Source organism: Myotis davidii, unplaced genomic scaffold, assembly GCF_000327345.1.
Source record: "Myotis davidii unplaced genomic scaffold, ASM32734v1 scaffold599, whole genome shotgun sequence".
NCBI lineage: Eukaryota > Metazoa > Chordata > Mammalia > Chiroptera > Vespertilionidae > Myotis > Myotis davidii.
The window spans coordinates 1,001,090-1,015,693 of NW_006290772.1; the positions used below are offsets into that span (position 1 = coordinate 1,001,090).

General features: G+C 49.0%; 1 protein-coding gene across 1 annotated transcript in view; it reads left to right on the plus strand.

Annotated features, from left to right (window-relative positions):
- Window positions 1-14,604, plus strand: part of IFT140 (intraflagellar transport 140) — a 94,275-nt gene that overhangs the window by 24,239 nt on the left and 55,432 nt on the right. Inside the window, exons 10-13 of the mRNA XM_006763928.2 lie at window positions 4,896-5,099; window positions 5,236-5,308; window positions 7,246-7,337; window positions 12,735-12,862. Coding sequence (XP_006763991.1) covers window positions 4,896-5,099; window positions 5,236-5,308; window positions 7,246-7,337; window positions 12,735-12,862 — 497 coding nt within the window. The remainder of the gene's footprint in view (window positions 1-4,895; window positions 5,100-5,235; window positions 5,309-7,245; window positions 7,338-12,734; window positions 12,863-14,604) is intronic.

A 14,604-nucleotide genomic window follows, 5' to 3' on the forward strand; every position in this document is an offset into this window, starting at 1 on the left:
GGTGACTCCTGTGGCAGGAGTGCGGAGCGGCCGCCCTGGCTGAGGAACAGAGGATACTCTCAATGACATGAGTTATAACTTCCAGTTTGTTGGACACCACAGTCAGGCTTCAGCTTCGGGAGAGGGAGGAAGAGAGGAATGGGCAGCTCATTGGAGAAGCCTGGGTGAGCTGTCAGTCAGTGGGGGGTCAGGAGGACCCAAAGCCCCCAGCAGGGCTGAGGGGAATCCAGCGGCAGGCATGGAGCAGCTGGCCTCGTGCCCCTCCCCACCCCCCCGGGCGCTGCCATCTTGTGATGGCATGATGGTCAATTTGCATATTACCTCTTTATTATATAGGATGAGGATGCTGCTGTAAACATTTATGTACAAGTTTTTGTGTTGACATATGTTTTAATTTCTACTGGGTATTTGGTTCTTTTTTGATCATTTCTGTCTCTTTATTGATAGTCTCTGTTTGGTGAGACATTGAATCATACTTCCTTTACTTCTTTAAGCCTGATTTCTTTTAGTCCTTTGAATATATTTTTAACTAGAGGCCCAGTGCATGAAATTCATGCATGGGTAGGGTCCCTAGGCCTGGCCGGCGATCAGGGCCGATCTGTGGGGCTACCGGTGGTGCCCACGGCTGGTCTATCCCCTGGTGGTCAATGCGCCTCATAGCGACCAGTCGTTCCACTGGTTGTTCTGTCGTTCGGTTGATTTGCATATTAGGCTTTTATTATATAGGATGGCTACTTTGGAGTCTTTAAGTACAACATTGGGCCTTCTAGGGGCAGTTTCTGTTGCCTGTGTTTTTTCTTTTTTTTTTTTTTGCCTGTGTTTTTTCTTGTGTGTGAGTTATAGTCTTCTGTTTTGCATGGCACTTGATTTTTTGTTGTTGTGAGCTAGACATTTTAGTTTAAATATCGTGTCAATATTGTGGACAACCTCTACCTTGGGGGAAAAAAATCTTAGTTCTCCAGAGGTTGGGAGTGGGATAGCTTCTCTCAAAAGACACCCTGCTTTATGGGCGTGGAGCCGGGCACAGTAGTCTCTGTCTTCTCAGGTTGCCTCTCCCATCATGGAGCCTTTACCCTGTGAGCAAGCAGGGACCAGGGCGTGGGGGCCCAGTCTTCTCAGACTACTATGCCTGTGAGCAGGGGCTGGTAGGAGAAGGCCTCCACCTCTCTGCCCCACTCACCTGGAATTAGCTTCTACAACACAGGGCCCAGGGGACGAGAAATGCTGGTGGTTAGCCCCTACCAGGGACATGCCGTAGTCCGCATCTGGGAGCTGGAGGAGAGGGAACCCTGTTGTATCCACTCAAGTGGGGCTTCAGTCATGCTGAGCTGGGGGACAGGAGCGGGAGAGCAGAGTGGCTCAGGTGTCACAGACTGTACTGCTCTTACCAGAATTAGTAAACACTCTTTTTTTTTCTTTTTCAATCTGAGAGCAAGAGCAAGAGCGAGAGCAAGAGAGAGAAAGAGAGAGAGAGAGAGATGTGCCCTGACTGGGAATCAAACCAGCAACCTTTTGGTGCACAGGATGACACTCAACCAACTGAGCCACTCCGGTTGGGCTAGAATAAATGTGTCTTCATTTGCTTTATGCCCAATTTCCAGAGAGTTAGATTTTTTTTCATAATTTTTACCATTTATGCCTGTATGTCCTCTGGGCTCTTCACCCTGCCATCCTGGAAGTTGTCTCTAAGATCTGCTCTGTGTAGCCCTGGCTGGTTTGGCTCAGTGGATAAAGCATCAGCCTGCAGACATCTCTCATCATTGATGTTTTTATCTCTCCCCCTCTCCCTCTCTGAAATCAATAAAAATATATATATATTTTTAAAAGATCTGCTCTATGTAAATCTCTTAAGTTAAAATGTTTTTAATCCTATACTAATCTGGAAAGGAAAATTTATGTAGTAAATAGTTTAGGGATACGCCTTAGCAATTTTGGGAAATTTCAGATCCTCCTCTCAGGCCATATATAAAAATGAATTAACAAGTTAAATATTAACAAGTTAAATATGTTATAAATTAGGACAGAATAACTGGCTAAAAATAGCACAGAATATTATTAGATCTGTAGAGAAAACATAAGTTTCTCAGATTTGAAGTAATAAAAGTAGTTGCAAAGAAAAGATTAATAAGTTTGAGTACATAAAAACTTATGTCAAACCGGGCAATGGAGAACAAAACTAGAACTGAAGGCAAATCTGAGCTCTAAAACACTGTATCTCCCGATTCTCAATGCATATTGTTTTCTTTATTTTAATATAAAGTTGCATACATCTCTTTTGTTGCTTTTACTTTTCTGTGGGAGGACGGAATCTTTACACAGCTATTCTTTTAACTTATGGCTTACCTTTAGTGATATCCTCCTACATAATAAAAGGCTAATATGCTAAGTGCCTGGTCGTCTGGTCGTCCATTCAACCAATCGAAGCGTAATATGATAATGATATGCTAAGGCTGTTCAACCACTAGCTATGATGTTCACTGACCACCAGGGGGCAGAATCTCTGACCAGTAGGTTAGCTTGCTGCTGGGGTCTGGCCAATCAGGACTGAGCAAGATAGGCTGGACACGCCCCGGAGCCCTCCTGTGGTCCCTCCCCAGCTGGTCAACCTTCCATGTCCCTCCCCGTCCCCGATTGTGCACCAGTGTCCCTCGGCCTGGCCTGTGCCCTCTCGGAATCTGGGACCCCTCGGGGGATGTTGAAGAGCAGATTTTGGCCCGATCCTGCAGGCCAGGCCAATGTAACCCCACTGGTGCATGATTTCGTGCACCAGGCCTCTAGTCTTAGAATAGAGGACGTGAAGAAAACTGACATTTATAAGGAAAATATCAAGTGTACTCTCTCTGGAGCATACCCACACCTTTCTTCCCTCTCTGGCATGCATCTTTATTTTTTTCTCCTAAATGCTAAGGGTCCCATGAGATTTGCATCCAGGGAGCTCTTCCCAGGTGAGTCCACACAGCTCAGTGTGGCTCACTTCTTCCCTATAACATATCTAGAGAGCCACGGCAGAGCACACATAGGCTCTCCCCTGGTATTTTTCTATCCTAAGCCCTTTTTTTGTTTCACTGTTTGCAACTTTAATAAACGTACTCTTAAAATAAAAAAGAAAAATATTGAGAGCTTTAATGGAAAAAATGGTGGAGATAATTTACCTAGGAGTAGTTAGTAAAATACATGAAAAACGTGAAACCTCCCTGGTAATGAAAGAAATGCCATTTAAAATAATAGAATGGGCCCTGGTCAGGTGGCTCAGTTGATAGGAGCATTGTCCCATACACCAAACAGCTGCAGGCTCAATTCCTGGTCAGGGCACCTATCTAGGTTGAGAGTTTAATCCCCAGTCGGGGTACATATGGGAGGCAACTAGTCAATATCCCCCCCCCCTTCCTCTCTCTAAAAATCAATAAAAATAACCAGGAGGCAACCCAGCGCAACCCTCAAATAAGGATAAAAATAAAATAATAGAATGAGCCACACTAACCTTCCTAAAGAACGTAAAAGAAAACAGAGTAAATGTTAGATATACCCTGTTTCTCAAAGAGAAGCCTCAGTCTTGTAAAAGCGTCATTTCTTCCCAAATAAATCCACAAATGACATGTATACACAGTAAAAATAAGGACTTTTTTCCCCTGGGAGAATTCAACACAGTAATTCTTAACTCATCTGGGAGAGCAGATGGCCAAGAAAAAAAAGTATAAACAATCCGAACATTTCTGTATAATATACCAGAATATATCTCAAACTTTAGCAATTAAAACAATGGTTATGACACTGGCCAGATGGCTCAGCTGGTTAGAGTGTTGTCCCAATATGCCAAGGTAGTGGGTTTGATCCCAGGTCAGGGCACATACAAGAAACAACTAATGAAAAGAAGCAACCAATGAATGCATCAATAAATGGAACAAAAAAATCTTTTCTCTCTCTCTCTCTCTATCTCTCTCTCTCTCTCTCTCTCAAATCAATAAATAAAAATTGGAAAAAAACAACAACAGTGGTTAATCAGGAGTAGATAAATATATCAGTGGAGTGGAATAGGAGATCCAGAAACAGATTGATATAGATTGGAAGCTTAATATGAAATTATAAATGTGCATTTTATATCAGAGGAAAGCTGGATAATTTAATATGTTATGTTAGGTTTGCTATGAATTTTAAAAAGTAAGCACCTCGCCGAAACCGGTTTGGCTCAGTGGATAGAGCGTCAGCCTGCGGACCAAAAGGTGCCAGGGTCGATTCCGGTCGGGGGCATGTGCCTGGGTTGCGGGCACATCCCCGGTGGGAGATGTGCAGGAGGCAGCTGATCGATGTTTCTAACTCTCTTATCTCTCTCCCTTCCTCTCTGTAAAAAATTAATAAAATATATTTTTTAAAAAAAAGTAAGCACCTCTAAATTAACATCAGAAAGGTGAATTGTAGCCCTGGCCGGTGTGGCTCAGTGGTTGAATATTGTTCTGGGCACCAAAAGGTTGCTGGTTCGATCCCCAGTCAGGACACATACCCAGGTTGCAGATTTGATCCCCGGTGAGGTGCGTGCAGAAGGCAACTGATCAATCTCTCTCTCACACACACCGATGTTTCTCCCTTCATCTCTCTAAAATCAATGAAAACATTTTTTTAAAGAAAAGTAAATTGTAGATGTTCAACCAGTGAGAACAGACACGAGCGAAAACAGCCATCTAGGCAGCTACCAGCTTCATCACAACGCTGAGTATCAGTATTCTAAAATTTTTGTACAATGTACACCTTTTATACTTACAACATTTTAAAAATAATTTTGAACAGGAAGAAATAGTGCTGGGAAATTGTTTATGAATCCTCGTATGAATAATGTTTTCCTGACTGTACCTCTCCTCTGTTCACACTCTTGGTTCCTTCTCTCCAACGTGGAAATGAAGTGGGGCTCCAGGAAGAACCTCCTGGCGGTGAACAACACGAACGCCGTGGTGATCCTCAGCGCGCAGGCCATGTCCTCGCACTTCCACCAGCAGGCGGCCGCGGTGCAGCTTTGCCCCAGCTTACTCAACGTGTCCTTCCTCTCCACGGGGCTGACATACAACCTGCGCACGGACATGCACATCAGCGGAGTGTTCATCACCAAGGTATCTGCGAGGCTGACCTGTGGGGTCGGTTGGGGGTCTTCAGTGTAGACAGAAGACCCGGTCAGTTGTAGGGTCATTCAGGATGGTAAGGGGCCCAGATGGCCGGTTGCTTTTTCATGTCCACGGTCCTTTGTAGGATGCTGTCGCTGTCTGGAATGGAAAGCAGGTGGTGGTCTTTGAGCCTTCTGGAGCCATATTGAGAAATGCAGGTAGGAACCCCCCCACCCCCACCCCAGCAGAAGGGACACTCAGCACCAGGCTTTCTTTTCTCACCGTCTGATGGGGTGGGATGTGCTGGTGCTGTGGTCTGGGCGGAGGGCTGGCACAGGGCCATGGGAGACTCGCACATCAGTTCTCATGCCTGTGTTTCCAGAGTCAGTGGTGCAGCTCTGGCCCTGAGCTGCCAGGGCCTCTCAGGCCTCCTGGGCCTCTCCCTGTTGAAGCCCCTCAAGGTGGCTGAGAAGCGCAGCTGGATCCGGGGTCAGCAAGCTGGATCCAGGACAATAAAACGGCTCAGAAATAAGGCTGCACTGGCACATATCACAGTGCTGCCCAGGGGACGGAGTTGCTACACACCCGACTTTTGAACTGGATCCAGACCGCACAGAGCTGTGAGCCCCAGGGCCTCCTGACCAAGGCCAGCCTCTGCCTGGCAATGTCAGGACGGATCACCAGAGAGGCTTCGTCACGCTCAAACGGCTCTCTCTGTCCCGTCAGTCTCGCCGGCTCTCTGTTTCACTAGGCTGCCTTACCCTCCACTCTTCAGCACATGCCTGTAGGAGTTTTCTGAAGCTGCACAAACTCAGTGGCTTAAAAAGAAACTTATTCTCTCACAGGTGTAGAGGTGAGAGGCCCGGAGTCAAGGCGTCAGCAGGCTGCGTCCCGCCAGAGCTCTAGGGAAGAATCTGTTTCTTGCTTCTTCCAGCTTTTGGTGACTGTTGGCAGTCCTTGGCTTGGGGTTGCATTTTTCCTGTCTGAAATCTACCTCCCTCTTTAAAAAATATATATATATTTTATTGATTTTTTTACAGAGAGGAAGGGAGAGGGAGAGAGAGTTAGAAACATCGATGAGAGAGAAACATCGATCAGCTGCCTCCTGCACACCCCCTACTAGGGATGTGCCCGCAACCAAGGTACATGCCCTTGACCAGAATCGAACCTGGGACCCTTGAGTCCGCAGGCCGACGCCCTATCCACTGAGCCAAACCGGTCAGGGCTCTACCTCCCTCTGAATAGTGACACTTGTGATTGCATTTGGGGCCCACCTGGAAGGCCCAGGATACTCTCCCCATCCCCAGACCCTGGTATCTTTGGCCACAGAAGCTGAGATTCACAGGTTCCAGGGATGAGGACGTGATACCTTAGGGGGTGGCTTCCAGCCTACACAGCGACCATGAAGAGTGCCCCTCAGCTGGCTCAGCCGTCCTGACCTCGGCCCTCTCCCCTCACGCGACCCAAGGATGCGCCCTCCATGTGTTCCGTTGAACACCTCACCTCTCTGGGCATGTTTGTGCTGGTTATCACCTCAGACCATTCCCTGTTTTTTCCCTCTAATGCTTTGTTGCCTGAAATTCTCTCCTAACACTTTTCTTGCTCTGCTTGTATTTTGCTGGTAATTGGCATCTTTTCCTCTCTTCTAGTGTAGGCCCCCTAGGGGCAGGATGAGCTTCTTATTCACTCCATAGGACAAACAGCACAGCAGGCACTGAGATATTCTGTCTTGTGTGTGTAATCGTCTCCCCAACCAGATAAGAGCCTGTCTAGAAACTAGTGTAGAGACCAGCGCTTGTGGCCTCCAAAGTTCCACATAAGTTAAGCAGACATTTGCTTAAACCATTGTGCCCTCATAGGGGCTGTGCTGCCAGGAGGGAGAAAAGAGACACCACTGATGCGTGGTGCAGGGCCCGGCACTGAGTGTCCACCCCAGGCCTGCAGCCTGCACAAGCCGTCCCTGCCAGCTTGGCTGTGGGCAGTTCCCTGTCCCTCAGAGCCTTGCTTTCCTCACCTGCAACATGCAGAAAACACACCCCTCACAAAGCTGTTATGGGGTCTGAGGCGAATTAGGGAACGTGTGTGAAAACGCTTCTTAAACTCTGAGGAGGCATGAGATATTTAGCTGTTGCTGTCATGTTTATCTTTATTTTAGGGACCTTTCTGTGTGAGTCTCCAGTGTTAGCGATGCACGAGGAAAACCTTTACACGGTGGAGCCAAATCGAGTTCAAGTTCGAACCTGGCAGGTAAGTTGCTGCCCCAGAACGAGTGGGCTCTGATGATGAAGACAATTAGAGCAAACTTGCTCCAAGTGAAGCCAGAGCCTGCACATTGGGTTTATCCAGACAGATCAGGAGCTGGAGAGCTGCTCCCTCTGTAACTGTTGTGACTTCAGAAATCAGTAGGCAGGGCAAGGGCCTTTTGCAGTGAGGAGGTTAGATTACTGGACCTTGATTGAGTACATGGGATTGTGGAATGGGAGGCAATGTTTGCTGTGCATCTTGGGGGCGAAGGAGACATTAGTTTAGGACATAATATCTTTGGACAGGCCTTTCTGTGCATGTGTCTGAGGGAGAGGCCAGGATGGAAGCAATTCATGCCTCCAAATGACAGACCTCGAACACTATTCTGTTCCCTCTCGGTGGTGTGAAGAAACTCTGACCTGCCAGTGTGCTCAGTGGTTAGCATCAACCCATGAACTAGGAGGTCAGGACATATGCCCAAGTTCTGGGCTCGATCCCCAGCAGGGGGTGTGCAGGAGGCAGCTGATTGATGATTCTCTCTCATCATTGATGTTTCTCTCTCTCTCTCTCCCTCTCCCTTCCTGTCTCTAAAATCAATAAAAACAAACAAACAAAAGAAACCCTTATCTATCTGCATCCCACATACACGGAATGTGTGAACCCGGCAGCTGGCGTGCTGTATTCATTTGCTGAGCCTGCCATAAAAATGTATCACAAACTGCGTGGCTTCAAACAATAAAAGTTTATTTTCTCACAGTTCAGGACGCCAGGTGTGAGCTGGCTGGCTCCTGCTGAGGCTGGGGGAGAATGCATCCCAGGCTTCTCCCAGTTTCTGGTGCTTGCTGGCAGTCTGGGTGCTCCAGGCATGTAAATGCATCACTGCAGCCTCTGCCTGCATCTTCTCACGGCCTCTCCCTGGGTCTGTGTTTCTCTTCTGTGTCCTATAAGGACACTGGGTTTATTTAGGGCCCACCCTAATCCAGAAAGGTCTCCTCTTGAGGTCCTTAACTTATATCGGCAAAAACCCATTTTCCAAATAAGGTCACCTTTACAGGTTCTGAGGGAACATACCTTTTGCTGGTCACCATTCAACCCAGTAAATGTAGCAGTGTTTTGCGTCAAGGTCAAGAACACCTATCATGGCCCTGGTTTCAGCGCTCAGTGCAACTGCTTCGTCCAGCTCTGAATCCTGTCCTGGGGTCCAGCATTTGGTTTCGGGGGCATCTGTATCCATGTTCTTGTACCTTTCAATGCTGCTCCCCCACTCCTTCGTTCAGCAGTTCCCAAAGGAGCAGTTCCCATAGGAGGAGTGAAGGGGCACACTCAGCAGGAGAGGGATGGGGATACCACAGGGGAGTCAGAGGAGTAGAGACTTGATGGTGTGGGAAGCAGCCCACAGCCCACGTGCCCTCCCAGGGGCGAGTGCAGATTAAGGGACCTGCCAGTCCCGTAAGACCCTCTGCCTGTGGAAGGTCAGAGAGGAGGCAGAGGCTGGAGGTGGGCATCCTGTGCAAAGAGAGCTCACCTTCCTGCCCTAGCCGGGCTGGCTCTGCATAGAATGTCAGCCTGCGGACCAGAGGGTCCCGGGTTCGATTCCGGTCAAGGGCACATACCTTGGTTGCAGGCTCCTCCCCGGCCTGGGCCCTGGTCAGGGCACATGCAAGAGGCAACCGATCGATGTGTTTCTCTCACATCGATGTTTCTCTGTCTTTCGTGTGTGTGAGGGTGGTGGGGGGGGGAAATGGAAGAGTATCCTCAGATGAGGATGAACCAAAAAAGAAAGTTCACCTTCCTTGCAATGACAGTTGGGTGGGTCATGTTCTTAAGAACAGATGACGGGGGCAGCTCTGTCAGCAGAGAGATGACCTGCGGGGCACTGGAGGGCTGGAGGCTTTGGGGCGGGGGGGGTGTGTGTGAGGGTGGTGGGGGGGGGACGGCCTTCTGGGAAAGGACTGCTAGCACACTGAGGAAGGGCAAACGGCATAGTGAGCAAAGGCAAGGGTCTGCTGGGAAGGGGAGAGGGGCCTGCTGGGAAAGCTGGAGGCCACTGAGAAGCCTTGCCAGTGGGCTTGGAGGATGTCCCACAACAGGTGGCCTGGAGTTGTCCTTTCTGTTAATTTTTTAACTAGAGGACTGTGTGCCCACTGTAAGGAGTAACACCCTGCCAGCACGTGTGAGGGGACGATTGGGAGCACTCCCGTTGTGGACGCCTGCAGTGTGTCTTTTCAGACCCTTCTTCCTGCTGGTGCAGCGGTGGCCACGCAGACGACAGTTGGTGCTCGTTTGGACCATGACAGGCACCTTCCAGTTTCCTAATGGGGCCTCCTTCCGGGCTAACATGTAGAGCTCCTCTCCTCCCAGGCCTTCATACTGTTTGTGCAGTGAGTGGCCTGGGTGGAGGAGCAGTGACGGGCACCCGGGGGTGGGCTCGTTTATACAGAGGCTGGGGCTGAGGAAAGGGCTGGTGTCTGACAGATGCTGCTGGAGGCTTACGCCGAGGCGAGAGCAGAGAAGTGGGGAACGCAGCAGGAGGGCCGGTGGGCCAGTCCCAAAACAGTGGGGGTTGTGCAGCCCGGAGAGGAGGGAAGGGGACGTTTTGACTTGCTTTTTTCTTGTGTTTATTTTTTCCTCCTAGAAGGTAAGTTCTGGGTCAGGGTAGCGGGAAAGACTAGGGGAGCAGCACACAGTGAAGTCAGGTAGGAGATGCCAAAGGTGAGAGGCCTAAGGGCCTGGAGCCAGGCGGTAGGCTGGGAGCTGAGGCCAGAGTGGAGGGAGGGATGAATCAGTCGGTGAGCAGTTGGATGGTGGGTGGCAGCAGAGACGAAAAAATTGAGGATGTTCATCCAAGGATATTTTTTCCATTGATTTTTGGAGAGTGGAAGGGAGGGAGGGAGGAAGAGACACGTCAATTGGTTGACACCCACGTGGGCCCTGACTGGGTCTGGGGATCGACCCTGCAACCCAGATTCATGCCCTAGACCAGGAATGGAATTCATGACCCTTCAGTGCAGAGGCTGATGCTCTAATCAGCCAGGGCTGAGTTTTCTAGTTTGGGAGTCTGGGTTAAATTTTTTTTCAAATATATTTTTATTGATTTCAGAGAGGAAAGGAGAGTAAGAGAGAACTAGAAACATCAGTGATGAGAGATAATCATTGATTGGCTGCCTCCTGCACACCCCACACTAGGGACCGAGCCAGCAACCCTAGCATGTGCCCTCACCTGGAATTGAAATATGACTTCCTGGTTCATAGGTCAATGCTCAACCACTGAGCCATGCTGGCCGGGCGTGATGCCTTAAGATGGAAACTACAGAAACAGTGCAGGTTTGGAAGTACCAGGTGCAAGGTACTAGGCCTACCTTGGACACCCTTCAGAGATGCCCAAGAGCTAGTTGGAAATACGGTTCTGGCCCTGGCTGGCTTGGCTCAGGGGTTAGAGAGTCAGCCTGAGCACCAGAGGGTCTCGGGTTCAATTCCCGGTCAAGGGCATGTACCTGGGTTGCAGGTTCGATTCCCGGTCCTAGTCAGGCCGCATGCAGGTTTCAACCAATCAGTGTGTCACATTGATGTTTCCCTCTCTCTCTCTTTCTCTTTCCCCTCCCTTCCACTGTCTCTCTAAAAATCAATGGAAAAATAATACCCTCACTCCCTGGGTGAGGTATTAAAAAAAAAAAGGGAATACAGATTCTGGAGATCAGGGGCCAGATCATTGCTCTAAGGCAATAAATTTGGGAATTTGGAATACATTGACGTAAAGATGATAGTTGAACCAAGGTAGAAGCAAGCGAGTTCAAGTGTGTACCCTGGTACACAGAGTGTAAGGAGCAGCAGCGGAGAGGCTGAGCAGAGGAGGCTGATACACCATCCTGTCATCATTAGTGCAGTCGTCCTTGGTCCAGTCAGCAGTCGCCTGTGACTCTTCCTTTGACCCTACGTTTAAGCAGCTGTTTGCTTATTCCACAAGCATTTATTAAGCTCCTGCTCGGTGCATCAAAATGAAGATCAGATTGTTTCGTTTAGACTTCCTTCTTTCCTGCCCCCTGGCCATTCATCCCCCAACCCGAGACTCCTGGACAGTTTGCACAGGTTTTTGCCGCCTCGCCTGCTCTCGGAGTCTCTCTCTGTTTAGTATTATGAGCTCACTAAGCTCAGTTGGAACCCTCCCTGTCATCCAGCTTGCTTCCTCACTCTCTCCCGTGCGCTGGACCTATGCCCCCACTGCTGCCCAGCCCAGCCCTGTGATGCCCTCAGCTATGCACGCCTCGCGCCCCCTCTCCAAGCTCCCAGGGACATGCCGCTCACTGTCAGAGGGCCTGCTCCCGCCCTGGTGCTATGCAGGATGCAGGCACGCCCTGATCACTGCTTGAATTGAGCCAGGAGCCTCTTTTAACTCAGAGGAGCAGGTCAGCTGTATCCAAGACGTGCTGCAAAGCCCAAGCGCTACCCAGCCTGACTGTGGCCACTCTTTCAATGTGCTGTTAAGAGTGATGTTTTAAATTAAATGACATTTAAACACTTTAAGCAATGTAATTAGTTATGAAATTACCTCATGGCTCAAAACCCTTTAGAGTCCTCCAGCTTCACTTTCAACAAAATCTGACTCTTTCCCTCTGGACGTGACTCTTGGCCTGCACTAGTGCCACCCCACGTGGCCTCACCATGGCTTGTTCCTTCCCATGGCGGGGGCCTCGGGGTTCCCAGACCAGCCCTTCCTGTTCCAGTACATGCCATCTTCTGTTCCTGAAAGGATGGCCCACAGCCCTCCAGACAGCTGGCTCCTTCTCCCCAACCTCAGTTTAAATACTACCTCCAGACAAGATTTACTCCTCAAATGTTTTACTGAAGTGTGATACACGCCCAGGAAAGAGGCCCTGTCGTCCGTAGTGTTCATACAGCTCAGTGAGTTTTCACAAATGGAACACACCCATGATGTAACTACTGTCCCATCCACTCACTCACCTTTCCCCCCAAAGGCAACCGGTTATGTGACACTGGCAACATAGTAAGTATATCAGAGGCTTTCACTTAATACCTATGTAGACAAGGCCTCCTGGACCAACCCAAACAGATGGGATTGACCGTCTCACCACCATTAGCATCCTGACACCTCCCTAGCGCTTCCTCAGGTTGAGGTTACATGTGTATTTGCTTGTTGACCTAGCGGATGTCTGTCTCCCTCTCGGGACCGTAAGTATGAGGGGTTCCCTGAGGGCAGGGCCACCTTCCCTGTGTCGTGTTAGAGCCCAGCAGAGTGCTGGTCGCACACTGAGCCATCAGTCCATTGTCTGAGTGCGTGAGTGGAGCACACGGGATCCTCTGTAAATAATGTTTAGTCATAAAAGTTTATGACTAAATGCTACACAGCAGCTTTTCTGAGCTCCTCATCTTTCCTTTCCTCAGGGGACCGTGAAACAGCTCCTGCTCTTCTCTGAGACGGAGGGGAACCCATGCTTCCTTGACATCTGTGGAAATTATCTGGTCATCGGGACAGACTTGGCCCACTTTAAAAGCTTCGATCTTTCCCGAAGGTACACTGTGTGTCCAAATGAAAGGATTACATTTTAAAAGTTAGGAGATAATGTGGCGGGTATGAAATGGACAGGAGCTAGAAAACTCCTTATGTTCTCCTTTCAACACTAACATGCCACTAAATTTTTTTAAACACCTGTTTTGGCTTAAATTCTCAATCTTTCCATGATGAGGAAGAAGAGAGGGGTTGAACAGGTGATGCATGGGGGGTTTCTTAGGGGTAAGGAAACTTCAGTGTGATAGATACAGAGCCTGGTCTGTTTGTCAAAACCCATAGAACTTCTCAGCAAAGCGTGTGCACATTTTTAACAAATCTTTTAGATTGGGGGATCCCAGAATGGAGTGCAGAGGTGACAGAACATCCACCTGCATTACCAATGCATGAGACAAGCTCACTGGGGGGCGTGTGGCCGACCTGAGCCACTTGGGTATGAGTGGCGACTGTAAGACTCAAAGCACGGTGCTCTGGTTGACAAAGTTAATTCCCACAGGGGCCGGGTGACAATCCGGTACTGCTACGCTGGCAGTGAGCAGTGAAGCGCATGGATGGAGGGTGTTGGGGGCTGGGTCCTCCCTATTGGGGTGGGAGGTTGGGACAAGCATGGAGGAGGCAAGAGTGATCTCTGTGGTGATGGATTAGAACTGGAGACACAAATTTGAAGTCTTGTTTAGCTTAATATGGATATAAGTGGACACATAAGAAGATGGTTATGCAAATGTGTCTATACACCAGTCAGTGCACACACATTTCCTTGTTCTGTCAGCTGAGGGCCTAGAGCAGGGGTGGGCAAACTTTTTGACTCGAGGGCCACAATGGGTTCTTAAACTGGACCGGAGGGCCGGAACAAAAGCATGGATAGAGTGTTTGTGTGAACTAATATAAATTCAAAGTAAACATCATTACATAAAAGGGTACAGTCTTTTTTTTTTTTAGTTTTATTCATTTCAAACGGGCCGTAATTTGCCCACGGCTGGCCTAGAGGCAAGGACCCCCAGAGCAACCAGCACCCCAGGGCCCAGACTCGGGTGTCTAACAGCATCTCCCAAACAAGGAGCCAGGGTCCTTGGAGAAACGGCTGATCTAGGGCTGAGGCAGCCAATGTTCAAGATGAGCCCAGAGTGTCTTAAATGTCAGAAAGTGAGAAAATGCTAATATATATATATAATGATGGGGTGTGTCAGGGGACATAGGAGCCACCCAAAAGAGTTCCTAGTGGCCCAAGGTGAAAGCTGGAACAATTTGAGCAACAACATAAATAAAGCAGCTTTGTATTAGAACCCAAAGTAGAAAATAAATACCTGTGCATTCATGCTAATATAAATAGGTGACGAATAAGCTAGTAAGTAGAGGAAGAGAGACAAATAATTCACAGAAGAATTGCAAATAGTTTATGTAGATCCTCCTCCCCATGGACGGGGACATAACCCCCCACTTCGTAAGTGTGGGCTGTACATAGTGACGTCCTCCCAAAGGGGACAGTGTGGGGAGGGGGAAAACGAGTAACTTACAGACATGACCCCAGACAGGAGAGACCAGGATCAGCAGCACAGACCCCGACATGATGTGATGACAACGGCACTGTACCTGTGGGTTCTTGTGCTAAAACCCACACCCCAGACGAAGCATGAGAAAAACACCAGACCCTTCCTTCCCACGGGGTGGTGGGACACTCCACAGAACAGCTGACCAGTCCTTAAATCTGCATGGGCGTGAAAAGCAGGAGTCCAACCCAGAGGAGCC